The 21,874-nt window shown below is 36.6% G+C and overlaps 1 protein-coding gene and 1 long non-coding RNA gene across 14 annotated transcripts in view; one reads left to right on the plus strand and one right to left on the minus strand.

Moving 5' to 3' along the window:
• The window catches only part of LOC140513776 (TP53-binding protein 1-like), a 115,773-nt gene that overhangs the window by 84,939 nt on the left and 8,960 nt on the right, over window positions 1-21,874 (minus strand). For all 13 annotated transcript variants that reach the window (XR_011970348.1, XR_011970347.1, XR_011970349.1 and 10 more), the window contains 6 exons: window positions 21,458-21,615; window positions 20,950-21,096; window positions 15,978-16,052; window positions 11,522-11,651; window positions 10,744-10,852; window positions 4,999-6,487 (listed from right to left, as the gene is read on the minus strand). Coding sequence is in view for 10 of the 13 variants with exons in the window: in XM_072623773.1 (XP_072479874.1) it covers window positions 4,999-6,487; window positions 10,744-10,852; window positions 11,522-11,651; window positions 15,978-16,052; window positions 20,950-21,096; window positions 21,458-21,615 (2,108 nt within the window). In the remaining 3 variants the exon portion in view is untranslated. The remainder of the gene's footprint in view (window positions 1-4,998; window positions 6,488-10,743; window positions 10,853-11,521; window positions 11,652-15,977; window positions 16,053-20,949; window positions 21,097-21,457; window positions 21,616-21,874) is intronic.
• The window catches only part of LOC140513853 (uncharacterized), a 33,828-nt gene that overhangs the window by 5,039 nt on the left and 6,915 nt on the right, over window positions 1-21,874 (plus strand). Inside the window, exons 2-3 of the long non-coding RNA XR_011970395.1 lie at window positions 4,637-4,711; window positions 10,366-12,753. This is a non-coding gene — a long non-coding RNA (uncharacterized lncRNA). The remainder of the gene's footprint in view (window positions 1-4,636; window positions 4,712-10,365; window positions 12,754-21,874) is intronic.

Consider the following 21,874-nt stretch of genomic DNA (forward strand, 5'->3'; position numbering starts at 1 on the left):
AGTAATTGGCTGGGAAAATGCCCAAAAAGGGGGAAAAAATTAGGCTACAGAAGGTTACTTTCTTGGTGAAAAGGTATTTTCTCCCATCCTTTCAGATGAGCAAGATCTAAGCATACTATCAGAGGAAGACATAAAAGTCAAGGCTTCTACATCCAAAACTTATAAAAAAAAATATGCAATGGACTCAAGTCATTGAAGAGCTCAAAAAGGATTCTGAAAATCAAGTAGGAGAAGTAGAAGAAAAATTGGGAAGGGAAATGAGAGTGATGCAAGAAAATCATGAAAAACAAATCAACAGCTTACTAAAGGAGACCCAAAAAGATAACACCTTTAAAAATAGACTAACCCAAATGGCAAAAGAGGTCCAAAAAGCCAATGAGGAGAAGAATACCTTAATGAAGGAGAAGTTTCAAAAGCTCACTGAACAGAATAATTTGTTGAAAGAGAGAACTGAATTCAGAGAAATTAATGACTATGAATTAAACCAAGCAGTTAGTAAACAAAACCAAAAATTTGAAAAAATAGAAGATAATGTGAAACATCTCATTGGAAAAACAACTGACCTGGAAAATAGATCCAGGAGAAACAATTTAAAAATTATGGCACTACCTGAAAGCCTTGATCAAAAAAAGAGCCTAGACATTATCTTCCATGAAATTATTGAGGAAAACTGCCCTGATATTCTAGAACCAGAGGGAAAAATAAATATTGAAAGAATCCACCAATCACCTCCTGAAAGAGACCCGAACAGAGAAACTCCTAGGAATATTGTGGCCAAATTTCAGAGTTCCCAGATCAAGGAGAAAATACTGCAAGCAGCTAGAAAGAAGCAATTTGAGTATTGTGGAAATACAATCAGGATAACACAGGATCTGGCAGCTTCAACATTAAGGGATCAAAGGGCTTGGAATGGGATATTTCAGAGGTCAAAGGAACTGGGACTAAAACCAAGAATCACCTACCCAGCAAATCTGAGTATAATACTTCAAGGGAATAAATGGTCATTCAATGATATAGAGGACTTTCAATCATTCACTTCATACTGAGGAAAAGACCAGACCTGTATAGAAAATCTGACTTCCCAAGACAAGAATCAAGAGAAGCATGAAAAGATAAACAGGAAAGAAAAATCATAAAAAGACTCTAAAGCTGAACTGTTTGCTACATGGAAAGAATGTATTTATAACTCTTGAATCTTTCAGTAATTTGGGTACATGGAGAGATTGTACATACGCGCGCGCACACACACACACACACACACACACATATAAAGATAGAGAGTACAGGGTGTGTTCAATCAGAAGAGATGATATTCACACAAAAATAAAATAAAATAAAAATTAAGGGGTAAAGGAGGAAAATACCGGAAAGAGAAAGGGAGAAATGGAACGGGGCAGGCTATAACTCATAAAAGAGATAAGAAAAATCTTGTTCAATGGAGGAGAAAAAGGAGAGGGGAGAGGGGAAAAATGAAGCTACTCTCTTCACATGTGGCTGAAGGAGGGAATAACATGCTCACTAAATTTGATATGAAAATTTATATCATACCACAGAAAATTAATGACATCTTTAGTTTGGGGGAAAGAATTTCAGTCCAAATTTCCTAGAGGACGGTAACCTCAGGTAAAATTCGGCTTTGATTGTAAAGTCAAGGTTTTAATGGTAAATTTGATTTTACGATGGCTATTTAATCAAGAACTAGAACATGTATAGAAAGGCATGTAAGCCACTTCAGATTTGCCTAAAAGATGTTCCTTAGCCAAAGTGAAATTACAATATTTGAAACCTGGTCATTGTAACTTGCCATTTTTAGACGCTATGGGACTGTTAAGTGACTGTTCTTCTGAGTCTAACTCCAGGTATGGATAGCAAGAAAGGCAGTCTGAGCCTCCAATACATGATGCCAGTAAGCCTGTGACATGCTGGCAAGAGCTGCAAAAGGTGATCTCATGGGAAGGGTGGGAGAGCAGCTGCTCAGCATGGGCTGAAGTAGGATTCTCCTGACTCAATTTCCCCACTGACACCTGGCAGACTTTAAGCCTGGCTGAATGCAAGTTCACAATCTACTCCTGCCTGGAATTGACATGAAGTTGGAGAGATACTGGTTCCCTGCAGTGTCCCTACTCTTGTTGGCAATTTCCTATAGTCAAAAGGTTTGTAAGCTTAATATCAGATCTATTAAATTACAGATTATTGGTAGGGGAACATCTGAGGTTAAGTCTAAAATTAAGCTATTATTCATAGGACTTTAGACCAACAACAACAAGTTAGAGTCCTTTAATTCTTAGTAATACTGTGGAGACGATCAGGTCAAGAGCTTGTGAAGTTAGCAACATAAATATTATTTGTGTCTCAGTTGGTTAATGTTTAAAAAAAAAATTCTTTTGTGGTCCATATTGTAAATGTTTTAAAAAGAAGTATCACCTGACCAAAAGTTTGAATTGTTTTATCTGTTGTAAACTGTGTTAAAAATGAAAAATAAAATTAAAAAAAATTAGAATGGAGGAGATGGAAGCTAATGACTTTATAACAAATCAAGAAATTATAAAACAAAACCAAAAGGATGAAAAAAATAGAAAACAATGTGAAATATGTGATTGGAAAAACAACTGACCTGGAAAATAGATCCAAGAGAGATAATTTTAAAATTATTGGTCTGCCTGAAAACCATGATCAAAAAAAGAGCCTTGACATCATCCTTCAAGAAATTATCAAAGAAAACTGCCCTGATATTCTAAAACCAGAGGGTAAAACAGAAATGGAAAGAATTCACTGATCACCTCCTGAAAGAGACCCCAAAAGGAAAACTCCTAGCAATATTGTAGCCAAGTTCCAGAGTTCCCAGGTCAAGGAAAAAATATTACAAGCAGCCAGGAAAAAAAAACAGAAAAAAACAATTCAAGTATTGTGGAAATACAATCAGGAGAACACAGGATTTAGCAGCTTCTATACTAAGTTATCAGAGAGCTTGGAATATGATATTATAGAGGACTAAAACCAAGAATCACCTACCCAGCAAAACTGAGTGCAATACTTCAGGGAAAAAAATGGAATTTCAATGAAATAAAGGAATTCCAAGCATTGTATTCTTGTTGAAAAGACCTGAGCTGAACAGAAAATTTGACTTTCAAATACAAGAATCAAGAGAAATATGAAAATGTAAACAGAAAAGAGAAGCCTTAAGGAACTCATTGAAGTTGAACTGCTTACATTCCTACATGGAAAAACATTTGTAATTCATGAGACCTTTTTCAGTATTAGAGTAGTTAGAGAGAATTTATATGTGTGTATGTGTATGTATGTAGGTGCATATGTGTATGTATATCATATGTGTAGGTATGTATATGGGTGTGGATGGATAAACAGACAGATAGGCAGATAAGATAGATAGATACAGAGGAAGAGAGAGAGACAGAGAGACAGAGGGTACAGGGTGAGCTGAATATGGAAAATACCTAAAAAATAAAATTTACTGTTGAGAGGAATGTACTGGGAGAAAGAGAAAGGGAGAGGTAGAATGTAGCAAATCATCTCACATAAAAGAGGCAAGAAAGAGCTTTTATGATGAAGGAGAGGAAGGAGGAAATGAAAAGGACTAAGGGAGCCTTACTCTCATGGGATCTGGCTTAAGGAGAGAATAACACACACTCAGTTGGGTAGGGAAATTTATTTTACCCTACAGGAAGGCAGGAGCAAAGGGGATAGGAGAGGGAGGATAATAGAAGGGACATCAAATTGGGGAAAGGGATAATCAGAAGCAAGTACTACTGTGGGAACAGGTAAAGAGAGAAAATGGAATAAATGGAGGGCAGGACAGAGAGAAATGTGGTTGGTCTTTCCCAACACAACTGTCATGGAAGTGTTCTGCATGGCTACACATGGATGAGCTATATTGAACTGCTTGCTTTCTCAGTGAGGGTGAGTGGGGAGGGAGGAAGAGAATATGGAACTCAAAGCTTTAAAAATTAATGTTAACAATTTTTTTCATGCAACTAGGAAATAAGATGTACAGGCAATGGGGTATAGAAAACTATTTTGCCCTATAGGAAAACAGAAGGGAGAGGGGGTGGGAAAAGGAGGAGGATGATAGAAGGGAGGACAGACTTAGGGGAAGGGGTGCATGGGGTACATGCTGTCCTGGAGTGAGGGGTAGGGAGAGATGTGAGGAAATTTGGAATTCAAATTCTTATGGAAGTTAATGTTGAAAACTGAAAAATAACTGTATTACGTATTAAAAAAAAAACCCGATAAACACTTAATAGCCAACCTGGTATCACCAGGCCCATACTGGAAGCCTTTTTCACATGAAATGACCTGTCAGAGCTTATAATCCCACTAATATAACCTTTGAAAAATTAAGAATACCTCAGCACTATGATGATATGTTCTTATTTGCAGTCTCTCAGTAGTATGCGACACAGCTCAAAACAATTTATAATCTTGAAATAGATCCCAGAAGAAGTATGGACATTAAATCTTTCAAGTCTTAATTTCTAAGATTTATATATCTGTTAAATCATACTTAGAAACTTAGTCTAATACTCTTGAAGAGAAAACAACTATTAGCAAATTATTTAATTAAGAGCCTATTTGTAGTTCTATGAAGAATAATTAAGTGAATATTTATTATTTCTAGATGACTCAACTGAAAATACAGTTTAGCTGTGCTCCCTACCCCACTTCCACAATTTCTCCCCCTAAAAAAAGCAAGGTAAGTACAATTTATACGTATTTGTGAAATTCAAGAACCTTTATGACTATAAGGCAGCCAGAATTATAGTCAGTAAAGACAACCTCTGATTAGAAAAAATGATTATTTTTGATAACTGGCTAATTGTTATTCCGTTTATTAATATCTGTTCCACTTTAGAATTTAGCTCCAATAATAACCTTCAGCCCTCTATTCCCACCTCTCAAAAATCAATTCTGGTTAAGCTTCTCAATCCATCAGCTGAACGAGTCAAACAGTCCCCATTCGTATCTATGAATCGTACTCACCATTGGAGCTTTCACAGGGGCTCTGAAGACAATGGTCAGCGGCTTTCCCAAGCTGCTGAGTCTTTCCTTCACTGCCTGATTCCTCTATAGTATCCATTTGCGAATGTTTTATTAATAAGGTGTCTGCTTGCCCTGGAGATTGTGGCTGCTGCTTCTCCTGTTCAGTTCTCAGTATATCATCTACTCTTTCTAAAGACACTGGAGAGTGCTGAGGGTTCTCCTTCTCAGTAAGTGATTCCAGATTCTCGTCAGATTCTTGGCTCTTCTCTCCCTTAGCATCTAGACTGTTCTTAGCACCCAGTTCTATTCCTGGATCAACGTCCACACAAGAATGAGTATCTTCGTGGGCCTCTTCTCCCACAACAGGCTGAGAGGCAATATCAGCTGAGGACTCATCTTTTGTGGCTTTCTCTTCTACAATGACACCACAGCTTTCTGAGGTGGCCTCTCCCCCAGCCTCTGGGTCCTTCTGTTCCAGTTCTTCATCATGCATTTTCAGTTTTTTTGGAGAATCACTACCACTGACACTAGTATTAACTTCCATAGCTCCTTGGTACTCTTGATCTGGGATTTTTTCTTGGAGGCATAATCCTGGTGACTGAGTCTGAATCAGAGAGGGATGGAGTGGGCTACTCTCCCTGTTTTCTTTCTCTTCTTTCTGCCCCTCCTCTTGACTTTCACAAGGGGTTTCAGGAATTTCTTCAACCTCAGAAATTGAAGACCTCTTCTCTGCGTGATATTGTTTAGCCTCCACAGAGACCTCCTGATCTAATGCATTTAAGTGGGCCTCAGACGCAACAGCCTCAGATGAAACAGCCTCAGATGGAACAGCCTCAGACGGAAGAACCTCAGACGGAACAGCCTCAGACGGAACAGCCTCAGACGGAACAGCCTCAGACGGAACAGCCTCAGACGAAACAGCCTCAGAGGGAAGAACCTCAGACGGAAGAGCCTCAGAAACAGCCTCAGACGAAAGACTCTCAGAAAGAAGTACTTGGCTTCCTGAATCACATGTAAAATCAACACAAACATGTTCCATCTCTTCTCTGGTTTTGCATTCAGTGGCTGAAATGATCATTTCATTTGTAGTTTTTACAGCATCTTCTGTCTTTTTACAGTTTTCACTCAGCTCTTCTTGACTGTCTTTTGTTTGGTTCACTAGTACACTAGAATCTTCTGTGGGACAAACTTTAGATTCCAGAGTTTGAGATACAGGTTGCGTATCTTCAGTCTGCGTGTTCTTAGCATCTTCATCGATCTGCTGAGAGGTCAAACTCTCCATCTTTGTAGACTGGCTGCAATCACTTCCAGAAAGCATCAGCTCACAGGATTCTCCCATTAGTGGCTGCCCAAGATCCTCAGTGGGATTTCCTTCCTCAGTCTGTGAAGTCTTAGAGCACTCCACTGTGAAAGAGGAATTGTATCTATCTTCAGTGTTCTTTTCGTCACTTGGTCCCTGCTCCAAACTTGGAGATGGAATAAAAATGTCCTAAGGAGAGAAAAGGTAATAAACATTTTTTCTTCACATTCAAATTACTTTGTTCACCTATAACTCACATCAGAAACCTACATCTCTTTTTATTCAAACTAGAAACCAAATAACTGAGTTTATAAGCACTTTGCCCATGATCACAGGGTTAAAAAAGGTGTGTTTAGGAAAAAATCCCAGATTTGTATATCAATCTTTTTCTCAAAACAAAAAGCTACTTCCTCCTCTAGTTCCTCTTGCCAAATCACAGACATGAGTAAAACAGAATGTATATAAGATATTTTTAAAGATAACAGACTTCTCCCTCGGAAGAAAGGAAAAACATTTAAATATTTGACTACATATGTTTAGAGTTCCAATACAGCGTCACACAGCTAAATGGGCACTTTAAAAATAATGATGGTGAAGAATCAGCACGCACTTGTGTGAATTTTACTAAAGGACTCTGTCTTAGGAAGAGTGGTGATTGTGAAACCCAGAAAGTACATGACTCCTTAAACACAGAGTAAACCGTTCAGTGAAGTTCTCATTCTTTCACAAAAGAGCAGTGCAACCATCTTGCTTCCCAGTATTATGGCAGCTGATGAATGTCACTACGCTGATAACAAGTCAAATCTAGGACAGATGTCAATTCTAAAAGATTTTTCTTTTGCTGTGCCACTCTGAATTGGAATTGTGAAAAGTTGTATGCCAAGCAGGCGAGGTATGAATGTGCTATTATTTTAAAATTATAACATCTAACTAGGAATCAAATAAGATTACAAGACAGTCCATACGTACAATATCAGTCTATATTTCAGCGCCTTGAATTTTTTCTTTGCTCTTTTGGAAAATACGCAGCTAAGTCCTAAATACTATGAATAATAAATCCCCTAAAGTGTTTGCATTATTTGAATACGCACTGCATATTTCCACTGGGCTAGAATAAATAATCAGAGTTTACATAAATATAACTTTGAATAGCACAAATGCAAACAGGAATTCCATTATTTGCACTAATTGGGACCTGACTGTAACGGTCACATATCTGAGAGCCTGGACAAACACTTTTTTTTTCTCCCCTTTTTTTTTGCGAGGCAATCTGGGTCAAGTGACTTGCCCAGGGTCACACAGCTAGTAAGTGCCTGAAGCCACATTTGAACTCAGGTCCTCCTGATTCCAGGGCCGGTGCTCTATCCACTTCACCACCGAGATGCCCCTTTAGACAGACACTTTTAACAACTACTTTTAAAATACATTCCTTTTGAAAATGTGTTTAATAGACCCAAATGTATAATCATACAAGTCATTCCCCAATTGATAAATGGTCAAAGGATATGAACAGGCAATTTTCAGAGGAAGAAATTAAAGCTATCTATAATCATATGAAAAAATGATCTAAATCACTATTGATTAGAGAGATGCAAATCAAAACAACTCTGAGGTACCACATCACACCTATAAGATTGGCAAACATGACAGAACAAGAAAATGATAAATGCTGGAGAGGATGTGGGAGAGTTGGAACACTAATTCATTGTTGGTGGAGCTGCGAGCGCATCCAACCATTCTGGAGAGCAATTTGGAACTATGCCCAAAGGGCTACAAAAATGTGCATACCCTTTGACCCAGCAATATCGCTACTAGGACTATATCCCCAAGAGATCATAAAAATGGGAAAGGGTCCCACATGTACAAAAATATTTATAGCAGCACTCTATGTAGTTGCCAAAAACTGGAAGTCAAGGGGATGTCCATCAATTGGGGAATGGCTGAATAAATTATGGTATATGAATGTAATGGAGTACTATTGTGCCATAAGAAATGATGAACAAGAAGACTTCAGAGAGGCCTGGAAGGACTTATATGACCTGATGCTGAGTGAAAGGAGCAGAACCAGGAGAACTTTGTGCACAGCAACGACCACAGTGTGTGAGAGTTTTTTCTGGTAGACTTGGATTTTTGTAATAATGCAAAAACTTCTTATAAAAAAAAAAAAAATCCCAAAGGTGGTTCTCAAGGCAAAATGCCTTCCACACTCAGAGAAAGAAATATGGAAGTCATTCGCAAAATGTAGCAGATCATGTTTGTGTATGTGTATGTGTTTGTGTATCATGTTCTGATTTGTTATACGATTTCTTTCAGTTATTTTAGTCTGACTACATAGCATGACTATAGTGAAAATATACTCAATAGGAAAGTATATGTAGAATCTATACAGAATTGTATGCAGTCGTGGGGAGGGAGGGGGGTAGTGGGGGGGGGATAAAATCGCAATTGTATGGCAGTGATTGTTAAACATTAAAAAATAAAAATAAATAAATAAAGTACTTGCTAAGGTGGCTTTACTATGTGTCAGTAACTATGGTAGGAGCTGACGATACAAATACAATAAATCTTGGCAAGGACTTCTCAGAAAACATGAAAGAAGTTCGAGAAAAATTATGTTCGAACATTTTATATAATATACCACAAGCTTCAAATGGATGCATGATCTGAAGATTAAAGTCATAGCATTAAAAAAAAGAACAGAGGAAAATCCGATCAGGTACCTTTAAAAGCAACAGCTAAAGGCAGAATTCTTACCAAACAAGATTAGAGAATAAAACTGATAATTCTGATTACATGAAACTGAAGAACTCTTATACAAATTTAATGGAACTAGAATAAGGGAAGCAGTTGACAAGGGGAAAAAGCTATCACGTAGGTCTGACGCATGCCTGATTTCCCAGATTTCGAGGGAACCAGCATGGACATATACAATTAAAAGTCATTCCCCAGTGGGTGAAGGCAAAAAAGATATAAACAAATAGTTCTTAAAATGACTACGAACGATTATATGAAGGATTGCTTCAACTCACTAATAATTAGGGAAAAATAAATTAAACCAAGTCTAAAGCTTCATTTCATGCCTAGAAAATCGGCAGATAACAAAAAATGGGAAGTCAAAATTGGAGAAGTTGTGGAAAGATAAGCATATCAAAGATAGCAGGAAAGTACACAAAATATTTCTAAGCACTTTTTTTTGGTAGCAAGTAAGTGGAACAAGGAATAGCTAAAAAAAATGATGGTGTCTGAATAGCAGAGAGGTGCAGAAGGAGCCACGTGCTTTCACACATGGCCAAATGGTGATTCCTTTAGTTCCATTACGCAAGGCAGGGCCAGGGCTTCTATTTTTGAAAGAAAGATTTTTGGAGAGGGATGGTGCTAATACAGACACACAGACACACACTCACACATCAAAGAAAGGGTCAACGAAACATTTAAAAATACACAAAAGATCAAAATCAGAAGAAGTTCAGAAAGGAACAAAGCAATTCTGTTAAGTTTAACATTTTCTTAAAAAAGCCCTCAAACGACTTGCAACAGAAATTTTGTTCTTTGTATGTTGAAATATTCATATTTAAGTTCATAATAAAAAAAGAACATTTGAAATTAAAAAAAACAGGCACACCGCTACACTGCTCCTAAAGCTCAGTTAGTCCAATCATTTTGGAAACAAGATCTCACTGGCAGACGTATACACCAAGCAGGTCAGAGACAAAAAAGGTCCCATTTATAGCCATGTATTGATAACAGCACTTTCGGTAACAGCAAAGAACTGGAAGCAAAGTAGATAGATACCCCATCCGTGGGAAGTAGAGAAGCAAACAGTGATACATGAATATAACGGAATATTGCTGTACCATAAGAATTGACTAATTGAAGAGACAGAGAAATACGTGCTCTTCTATGAAATGATGCAAAATGAAGCAGTCAGAACAAAGAATACAGTGCACATAATGACAAAAAATGTAAATGTATAAAAACAAAAAAACAAGGCAAGGAAAACGGAATGCAGGGAAATGATAATGATCAAGGAAGAGACATGAGGATGCACCTCCCTCCCTCATTTTCAGATACGGAGGACGATACACATGGGACAACGTCAGACCGGACTGAGGAGCAGGTTTGTTTTGCCGAATTATTTTCTTTCTTTTTCTGTTATTCGGGACAATTCCCAAGAAAGAAGGTTCGAGGTATATTGGAAAATGAAAAACAAAAAATACAAATCAAAGTGTAAGTTCTTCATAGTTGTCAAAGTTTGGTACATATAAAATATGACAGTTAGAAATAAACTACTCAGAGCAAATATTACTTGTGGATTACCAAAAATATGGACTTTTTAGCAGCACTTAGTAAAACTTGTGGCTGATTTGGTATTTTTTGATAAATTATTAAAATTACAAGTCTGAAATGATGAATGAAAATACAGTGAAGGAATGAAAGATACTTACTACATCTCTGCTACTTTTCTTCACACTAAACTTGAGAGGAAGGGATCTTCGGACCTTTTCTTTAGGACTTCTCTTAGGCGAGAAGCAATCTGCCTTCCCTGACTCCACCCTAGGAATTTTTTCATAAGAGGGAAGAAAAAAAATGCAATTTTTGATAACGACAATTTAAGCTGTATATGTTGCCAACAATATTTTTTCTGCGAGGCAAAACTTAACATAAAAATCCACAATAAGTTTTAGTGCTCATCTCCTAAAAGAATAAAAATATCAGACACTCTTGATGGAGGAGTCCTAACTAGCTATGTGGGACCTTTGGCAAATCACAACTTGATGACAGTTTCCTCAACATTTATAACATTAGGATTTATATCAGATGATTTCTAAGTCTATTCTAGATCTAAGATTTTATAAGTAGTGGGAATATGAAAACTTTATTTGTGTACCTAATTGTCATGCTTCTGACAAGAACTATTATAGTCCTTTGAACTTGGATCAAATAGATTTTCAAATCACAAGTAAAACATTAAGATGATATACTGTAGGGCAAAAGAGACAAGATTTTAATCAAGCAGAAGTGGTTTTTAGATTGAGAATCTTTCTTTGATAGAGGGAAAAAAGGAAAATGTTCTTGACTAATAAGAGTATACTGACAGGGAAATTTTCAAAAATGTTTTATTATTAAAATTGTATCAGTTTGCAGAAACAATAAATAACAAAGCAAACTATCCAAATCATTTAAACTAAGTTTCATTAGTTATCAGTGACTGAAGCAACTCACCTGCACACTTTTTCGCTTGCAATCCTTGTACTTCGCCTCTGAACACCTGTACTGAACCAACGACTTCCACTGATGGCTATGGGGGAGACTGAACTCTGGGAAGATGCACCAGGACTTGCTTCAAACTGAACTACAAAAGTAGCATAACATATATTAACTGATTTGTTTTAAAGCACAAAACATCAATAATATTGTTTTTTAAGAGACTTTTGAATTCCAAAATTTTTTTTTAAATTTTAGCTTAATAACCTTCCTTCATTTTCCTTTTACATAAAACACTATTTTTATTAATGTTATACTTTAGGAGGATCAAGAAAATGTTTAATTCGATTTTAACTTCTGTTAATAACATACAAAACAGTTCCTATATATAAACTCTGACTTGATATCCCCAGGGGAGAATATCACATTCCTTCTGTTTCCCCAATTCATGATAATTACCCTCAGCTAATTAAACATTATGCTAATAACCACTTGGATCTTCCAGTGTTTTTCTATTCCTTTGATTTCAATTCACTCTCCAGGTTCTCTTCTTACCTGTCTCAGTATCATTTTCAGTTTCCTTTGCTGAATCATCACCCCTGTCCCACTCCTAACCACATATATTCTCCAAGTCTCTGGGCCCTTCTCCTCTCTACTCACATACATACCACCCTAGTTCAGACCTTCCTCACTCTTGCTTGAACTATAATAACAGCCTAATTAAACTCCTAGCTTAAGTTTCCCCCCTCCAATTCATCCTCCACATAGCCTCCAAAATATTCTTCCTGTAACAATATGTTTATCAGGTCACCTCCTTAAGAAGCCGTGGTACCTTTAGATAAAAAAACATAAAATTTCTCAGCTTGGTTTTTAAAGCTTTTCACAGTCTAGATACAGACTACTTTTATAGATAGTTCCTAATATTCTCTTTCATGTAGTCTATTCCACACTGTCGTACCTGCTGTCCTCTGAATTTGATAACCCACTTCCTGCCTCCATGCCTTTGACTGCAATGTACTCCCTTCTTTATCTCTGTCCTTAAAAATCTCTATTCCTCCTGGTAGTGTTTTCTCTCCCTCACCAAGTTATCTCATATTTATTTGTTTACTTGCTTATCTTCCTAGGTAAATTTTAAGTGCCCTGAAGGTAGAGACTTTCAAATTTCTGTCTTTGGGAAGATAGTGTCATTGAACTGAAGAATACACGGTGGGATATAAAGTGTAAGAAGACTGGAAAGAGGCAAAAAAATGGTAAGGGAGACTGACAATTGGTCATAAGGCAATTACAGGGGCCCCTTTGATGGCAATGGATATAAACCCAGATAGGTAAAAAAAAAACCTCTTTTTTTGTTGAATTTAAAATCAATAGTTAATTTAAAGAACAGTTGACCTAAAATCAACAACTGACTTACTAAAATTAGTTTACTCAATTTCAGGATAAATTACTATGGCCAGGGTTCTTTCCCTTGCTATACAGTGGTTGTGTAATGGTGGACTACTACAGAATGGCTATGTGACCCTGAGCAAGTCTTCTACTTCTCAGTGCTCTGGGCAGTTCTCTATAACCATACATTGGTAGAGGGAGTTTGCTCACCTGAAAGTCCCCAATACCATTAAAATCACAGGTGCAGTCACTGAAATCACAGCTCCACCTTCTATCCCTTGTACGTTCTAAGATGATGTAGTCACAATTAGTTTTCTCAGTTTTTTTGGTCACTTCAATACTACTCACCAGTTTTTCCTTGTGAGGGTTAGGGGCTATAACTGTGATTTCATTTGTATAGGGAACTCTCTGGTGAGGTAATTATCCCTATTAATACAAGCCAGCACGTTCTCTGCAACTTAAAGAGTGGCTTAGAGCACAGATATCAAATGTGTGGCCCCCTGTAGCCAGAACTAGATAAAAATGTAATTGGGAAATATTTAATACAGTAAATAAAAATATAATAAAAATAGAAAGCATTACATTTTAAAATTACGTCAACATGCAACACAGGAATCCTTAGAATAGATTAGTAACCCCCTATTCCTATTTGAGTTTGCTATTACTGACTTCCAACCGTGACAGATTAAATGATATGCCCATGGTCACATAGCCAGTATATGTCAGAGATGGGACATAAACCCAATTTCCAAGATTAGCTCTCTATTCATTATACTATATTTCTATTGGCAAGAATTAAATCCTAACCTCCAGTTTCCCTGCCAGTTCACTCTACCATCTGAAAGATGAAAATGTCAGCAAGGCAATAATTCATCAGATGTGTCTATTTTAAGCAGAATGAGACTTCTAGAAGATATTATGATGCTTAACACCCACCATCATTAGTATGTCTCTGTGTGAGTAAAACTGTAGATCTTTATAGCAAGAAGGCATCTCTAGAGCTCATCGTTCAGTCTCCTTATTTCATAAGTGCAGAAACTGACATCCAGAGGAGCTGAATCACTCACCCAGGATCATGCGCACTACTGTAAGTAGCTGAGCTGGAACTACAATCCAGAAGTCTTGACATTCAGTGTGTTTCTCTACTCTACCATATGGTTTCCAGGAAAATTTGGGGTCCAGGAATATTGTAAACTCTTGCTCTTGTTGTCCATTTGAAAAAAGGTCTTAAAAACAAGTTCCCAACTCATAAATCCAGTCAGAAAAAAATTTATAAAGGTTAATCAGGGCACATTCTCCATGAGCAGGAGTTTGAGATCTCCTGACATCTGGGTTGGAAACTACAGAGCTTGAGAGAAGTGCAAAGTTGAACATAACACTAGGGACCCAATCACAAAGCATTTACTCCTAATGCCTTCAACTTCACTCCTAGCTTCCAGTACTCAAAGAAAGAAAAAGTAAAGCATCATCACAGAATACTAAAATGTGAGTTTTCAATAAAATTTTACTTTTCCTAGAGTCCCAGTTGGAAAAGACCTCAGGAGCCATCTAATCATCTCATCTTATCTGTATCTGAACAAGAAATGTCCTCTATAACATCCTTGAAAGGTGGTAACCCAGACATTAAAGCCCTCTAGTTGCGGGGGAAGGGAAGGGAAGAAATTCACTACTTCCTAAAACAATCCATTCTATTTTTGGAGAGCACTAATTGTTAGGAAAATTCAATTCAATTTAATAAATATGAAGTGACTACCATATAGAAGCTAGATGGCACAGTGGATATTGCATTGAGCTTGAGATCAGGAAGACTCAACTTCACGAGATCAAATCTAGACTTCACACACACCTTATTCAGTGACTTAACTTTGTTGATCTCAGTTCCTCATCCGTAAAAGGAGTTGGAGAAGGAAATGGCAAACCACTCCAGTATCTCTGCCAAGAAAACTCCAAATGGAGTCAGAGAAAAGTCAGACACAACTGAAATGATTAGTCCCTTGTCCTCAAGAACTCACATTCTACTGTGGGAAAATAATATATACACACAAATACATACTGGATTGACAGTGGAGTGGGATCAGGAAAATTATTTAACAAAAATGTTTTATACTTTAACAGAGAATCTAAAAATCCTATTATTTAAAGCTCGCTGGAAAAAAAAATATATTCACCTTTTAAGCAGATAAAGACTAAAGGTCAAAGAAACATTACAAAGTAAATTCAGGCTATGCAGTAGTTCAGATGAAAGTAAAGAAAGTTACAAATAACTGCAAGAATCTTAGTGCTAGCAAACAGTAACCTAAAAACCAACCAACTAGTGGAGTAAGGCAGTCATAAGAGAGCTTGCACTCAGAGATTTGAACCAAAAATTCATTGAAAAATTAGTTTGAACTTGAACTTATAACAAAATATGGACAAACTATTATAATGAACAATTTCACACAAAATTACACAAGAATTGAAATATAAACTGACTCAACTCCCTGGTATAGAATAACCTATTAATAAAAAAAAGTTAATAACCCACTTGAGTTTTGTTACATGTTTAGCAGTACTTAGTTATAAAGAGACAGAAAATCATTTCAGCAGATTAGCCTATGAACAAAATGCTTAATTTTCTAATCTCAGAATTTCTAGTACAATATGACCAATATCACTAGGGAACCCCCTATATGAGGGGCTCAACCTGGAATCCATGCTCACAAGAAATTCTTGGATACGTTTCAGGGGTTCATGAACTTAGATGGGAAAAAAATTACATCTTTATTTCAATATTGCTGGTTTCCTCTGTAATACCATTTATTTAATTTTACATACTTAAAAAATATTTCAAGGAGTACAATGTATCTATCTATATAGATATAGATAGATTTCATCAGATGGCCAACAGGGTCCATGAAACAAAAAAGGTTAAAAAACTCCACTATGCAGCATCCCCACTCAAAAGTTCTACTTTATTTGGCATTATGTTGACATTTTTTCCTTACTGTTAAAAAGCCAAATTTTGACTAAACACAAATAAATCTTGTCAGAGAACAAAGTTAAAGACAGACTGCAAAAGCTTCCATCTAGTACAGTCATGTATGATACTTACCAGCTTTGTCTTGCTGAGGTGTAGTGGAGGGTGTTCTGTTACATTTAAGCTTATTCGGTACTCCACTAACAAAATCTGAAATGCAAGACACAGAAGCAATCATGTCTTGCTCTGTTAATACACATTTAATATTTATGATGTGCTAAAAAAAAATTGTACCAGCAGATACATTTTCATTAGGTCATTATAAGAAAAATAGTCACAGGTGGAATTGATGCCCAGTAATAATGAAATACAAAGAAATTTTGCACCTTTCAAAAGATAATTTTAATTAAGTAGTTCGCATCTCTCGAGAGGATATTTCAATTCAAATACAGTCAACACTATACTTCTAAATGTTTCTCAGCAGAAAAAAAATTGGAAGGTATTCTTACCTCTGGGAAAATGCTAATTAAAAAGCAAAAGGTTTTAATGAGTAAATGAAATTGGTGACTAAGTTGTGAATTTTCTGAAAAGTAATTTTGGAGTTTGAAAGTGAAACAATGTATTATACGGGCCTTATGTCGAATATCACTAATTCACATTTATGTAGCATTTTAAAGTTTTCAAATGTTTACCTCACAACCCGATGTGAGTTAAGTAACATATTTTAAAATTTGTTTAAAATAATTAGTACATATTGATGATGAAAAGTAATTGTAAATTTTTCTGAATTCATTTCCAAATAATTCACCCCTTAAACAATTGTACAATGCTAAAGAAACAGCCATTCTGATGATGCGGGACAAATTCCACTCTAACAAGCACGAGTAAAAAGAATCCTCATTCTGCTTAAACCAGAGTAGAGACAAGCTGATGTAACAGGCACCCATAAAGCCTTTAGGACTACAAAATGGAATCATTCCAGAGTATTGCAGCATTTCTTACCAAGAAGCTAGCCTAACGACATGAAATATCTTATTGCTAAAAGATTGCAGAACATGGTAAAAAAAAACAAAAGTCAACTCCAAGGAAGATGTAGAACAATATTTTTACCAAACACAACTTATCTAAAACGAAACAGACAAGACTATAGTAACCAAACACAAGGCTCTCCTCCCAACCATTTCTACCATTAAGTAATTTTCTGCTACCATCATGCAAGAAATATGAGGGGAAGGGGGTGTTTATTATTCATAACCCCTATTTGAGTTCAGTCTTAATACTTTACTTCAGTGGCTTTAAAGAGCACAGTTTCACAATCTGGGCTTCGGGGGGAAACCTGGTAGCTTCAAGAAACTGTTCAGTATAATGTCCTTCTTCAATATACACATATACAAACTGATGGTTTAAAGCACAAAGACTATTTTAACAGTGTATAGACAGCTCAAATATAAATTGCATACAAGCAGGTGGCAATGTAAAATAAAGCTATTTACATTGAGAAGACCCAGATTCAAGTCTGGGTATGCTACTTTTGCTATCTTTGTGACCTTGGGTCTCAGTTTCCTTGCATATTAAAAAGGGGGGCAAACCAAATTATCTCTATATTTCTCCAAGATGTCTTCCAGCTCTAAAAGTCCTATATTCACAGTGTCAAATTTAATACAATAATCAAACCTATACTCTAGGTCAAATTGAACACAATAATCAAACCTACACACTAAAGCCATTTTCATACTTCTAAAACCTCCATCCCTAGGTTAAGCAGTTTCACCATTTCTTCTTGACAAGCATTATCTGCCAGGCACACAGTTCCAGGCACTGCTGTCTTTCCAGTACCAATACTGACATGCTAATAATAGATAACCAAGGCAGCATTTATATCTTATTATCAATACTATCTAGAGAGAAACAATACAATCCACTTAACCACCGAAAGAGCAAGATTTGTGTCATACTTTTTGCCAATATTAACTCGCTGATTCAGGGTTTTATTTAAAATATGAATATTATGTAGCTAATAAGTAGAGCAGGGACACATACTAGATAACCTAAACGTTGGATAACCTAAATGTTACTACAGAGATTCGGTTCTGGGATGTTTGAAGTTAACCAGTTAGCTAGGAATAGGAGGAAGAATGTCAGTCTCTTGAAAACAATATTTCAAAGCTTCTGATCTAATTAACAAGATAACTAAAAATACTCAACTGGAACAAAATATAAAAGGGCAGCCTCTGCTGAAACAACATCTTAGAGAGGTGGCACTGTTAGGCTAGGTGAACTATATGAAGGGAAATTTGGTCTTGATGACAGTTGATACAAACTACCCTGCCCTTCGAAGGGCCTTCACCCCAACATAATATGTGTGAACAGACCTGGCATGAAACTTAGAATGTAGAGGATTTAAGCTTCTTCCTCAAACCTTCAGGAGGAAACTGAAGGGAAGATCTATGAAAGTGACTGTTCAAGCTAGAATGATGAACATTCAGGATGTACTGGGATAGAAACTAACAGGAAAGAAAGTTTGAACTGGCACGATGACTGCGTGTAAATATGTAAGTATTTGACATAGAGCACAGATGGGGCACAAAAAACTAAAAAGACCTGGCACTCTTCCTCTTTCCTCCCAGTAACCCAAGCAGGATGTATCTGTCACTCCGCCTTTTCTCAGCCCCAGGAGCAACTTTGAAGAAAAAAAAAAAACCCAGACACAAAAGATAATTTAAAAAACTACGCAATAGGACCACAGACCATTGCAGTGAAGCTGATGACAGGAGAAAATAAATTTACATAGAAACATATAATTCATACGTAAAAGCAATCTTAAGAGTCTGGTCCTGAAAACAATGGAGAGTTCCTCTTGTTCTACCTAGCGAAAGGTATAAGGGAATCCCATGGAAAGGAGGCAGACACAAAATGATCCAGTCCACTTGATGACACTACTTTCCTTTCTGTGTACCCCAAGGCTTATATCTGTAGCTTATCTGCTCTTTCTGTACAGCGGTCAAAAAACATTTATTAAGTGTCAGGCACCAATCGCATAAATTATCTAGCTTTTAGGCTTGACCTCTAGCTCTGGCCTTTTGATGTACATCATCCTTCTGCTATCTTTAAAAATACAAAGAAGCTGCTTTGGAATGACATGCATCTGTGTGGCTAGAATTTCTCTGGAGGTCTACATCTGCTTTATTTTGGTCTTGTCTGAGTTTAATCTACAAAAATATAATCTACCGAATGCAAAAAAACAAAAGATTTTGTCAACATCCCCCTAAATCCTAAAAAACTGTTTGCCTGTAAAGGAAATTGAACTACATGATTTTTAGGGTCCCTTCTAACTTTAAGTTATGTGAGTCCTAAAATATATTTGACTTTATTAAAAATTGTATTACAATGGCCTGCAGTCCTATTGACTCTTTGCACCTTTTTCATCTATTCCTTCCTTTTTACAATGCTACCAATTTAGGCCAGGCCTTGACTATTCACACCTGGATTATTGCAAAAACCTTCCTCAATTCCCTTCCAGTCTTTCTGGCCTAAAAATAATGCTGTGTACTGTTAAAGACTCATCCAAAATATCATTTCCAGGACATCAATACTCTGACCAAATCTTCCACTTGGTGGCCACTGCTTACATGATAAAACTTAATCGCCTGAGTTAGCGTTCAACGATTCTCCGTGACCGTCCTCAGTCTTCTTTTCTGATTTCTTCCCTTTCTCCATTTAAGTCTTCATTTAAACAAAGTTAGTCTACTTACTGTCTCCCACATGTACCACGCCCTTCCACACCTGAATTTCCTCATCCAGGCCAAATATTATGCATTTTTGATTATCCAAATAAAATTCCAATTAGCCCTCCCTAACAACTCATTCTTCTTCAAGCCGAGGGCATTTTAACAATCTTACATTTACACTAATTCATTGTTGGTGGAGCTGTGAGCGCATCCAACCATTCTGGAGAGCAATTTGGAACTATGCCCAAAGGGCTACAAAAATGTGCATACCCTTTGACCCAGCAATATCGCTACTAGGACTATATCCCCAAGAGATCATAAAAATGGGAAAGGGTCCCACATGTACAAAAATATTTATAGCAGCACTCTATGTAGTTGCCAAAAACTGGAAGTCAAGGGGATGTCCATCAATTGGGGAATGGCTGAATAAATTATGGTATATGAATGTAATGGAGTACTATTGTGCCATAAGAAATGATGAACAAGAAGACTTCAGAGAGGCCTGGAAGGACTTATATGACCTGATGCTGAGTGAAAGGAGCAGAACCAGGAGAACTTTATGCACAGCAACAACCACAGTGTGTGAGAGTTTTTTCTGGTAGACTTAGATTTTTGTAATAATGCAAAAACTTCTGAAAAAAAAAAAAATCCCAATGGTGGACCTCAAGGCAAAATGCCTTCCACACTCAGAGAGAGAAATATGGAAGTCACTCACATAATGTAGCAGATCATGTTTGTGTATGTGTATCTGTTTGTGTATCATGTTCTGATTTGTTATACGGATTCTTTCATTTATCTTAGTCTGACTACATAGCATGACTATAGTGAAAATATACTCAATAGGAAAGTATATGTAGAATCTATACAGAATTGTATGCAGTCGTGGGGAGGGAGGGCGGTAGTGGGGGGTGGGTGGGGAGGGATAAAATCGCAATTGTATGGCAGTGATTGTTAAACATTAAAAAAATAAAAAATTTAATAAAAAAAAAAACAATCTTACATTTACTAATATTGCTATTTTTAACTCTTTGCAAGAGGAACTCTATAGACCTACATTCTGACTCTTTGTCATTAGCAAACACTACAACTTGGGCAGGTCACTTAACCTACATGAAGCATAGTCTCCCCATTAGTAAAATAAAGAGTCTGAAAGAGGCTCCCCCTCTTACCTAAAAAATTTTGTAATTCTAGGAGTCTATGTTTTATCTCTTCAACTAGACTGTATACACCAAGAGAGGTAATAATATGGTATGCGTCTTTATATCTCCCACAGCCCTTAACATAAAGAAGGTAGTAAAAAAAATTTCTGTTGAGTAGTTACCTTAAATAATAAAAGCTTATAAACCTCCATGCTTAGGTCAAATAGTAATAATACTCACCACCTACACCCTGTCTTCTCTTTTCCTTATGTTCAATAGAAGACTCATATTCACCTTCTTCGCAGTCGTCTAGTGATGGAGTAGAACTGGGGCCATCAATACCCAACATGACTGGTATCTTTTCCATGATAAACTCTGGCACACGCCCTAAAGGATAACATTGACAATGTTGTTTTTATTGTGTTGTTTTAAAAATAAAGGTATTCTACACTAAACTTCTGTCAGAGAACAGGTTCCTAAATCATATACTTGAGCTTGAAGGAACCTTCAGAAGTCATTTGGTTCACCCCCTTCATTTTACGGATGATAAAACTGAAATCCCGAGGGTTAAATGACTGTCAAGATCACATATGGAGCAAGCAAAAGAGCTGGAGGTCTCTGTGAGCCCAAGGCCTCTAACTTAGTCCAGCACTCTTTCACTGTTTCTGCCTCAGAGTTTTAATGGTTAGTTGGGAGAAGCTGGCAAGCCATAAACATTCTGCCCTGAAGACATTTCACCTTTTCTTACCAATATCAGCTGCATGATCAATCAGGGTCTTTACCACCGCAATCTCCAGTCGAATTTCTTCCCTTGCATTCTTCGACACTTTCTCATTCCATGAATGTAAAAGGTTTGGAGCAAGCATTGCTGCAAGATTATAACTATCCATCTTATTCTCACTGACTCTTTAAAAAAAAAAAAAAGTAGGTACCATTAAACGTAGTCAAAATTTGAACTAAGAAACAATTTCAAGAAGCTAACAGGCATATTTGTAGGGACTCTTACTTAATATTGGCTATGTATAAGGCAAATACTAAACCTTATCAGGAATTTAACCAAGAAATAGGAAATAAAAAAGCTTCTAACAGTCAAATTAATTTATAAAATCCATGCATCCAAAACTAATATTTTATTCACAGCCAAGCTTCTCAAAATCCTCAATCA

The sequence above is a fragment of the Notamacropus eugenii genome, chromosome 7, assembly GCF_028372415.1.
Source record: "Notamacropus eugenii isolate mMacEug1 chromosome 7, mMacEug1.pri_v2, whole genome shotgun sequence".
Taxonomy (NCBI): domain Eukaryota; kingdom Metazoa; phylum Chordata; class Mammalia; order Diprotodontia; family Macropodidae; genus Notamacropus; species Notamacropus eugenii.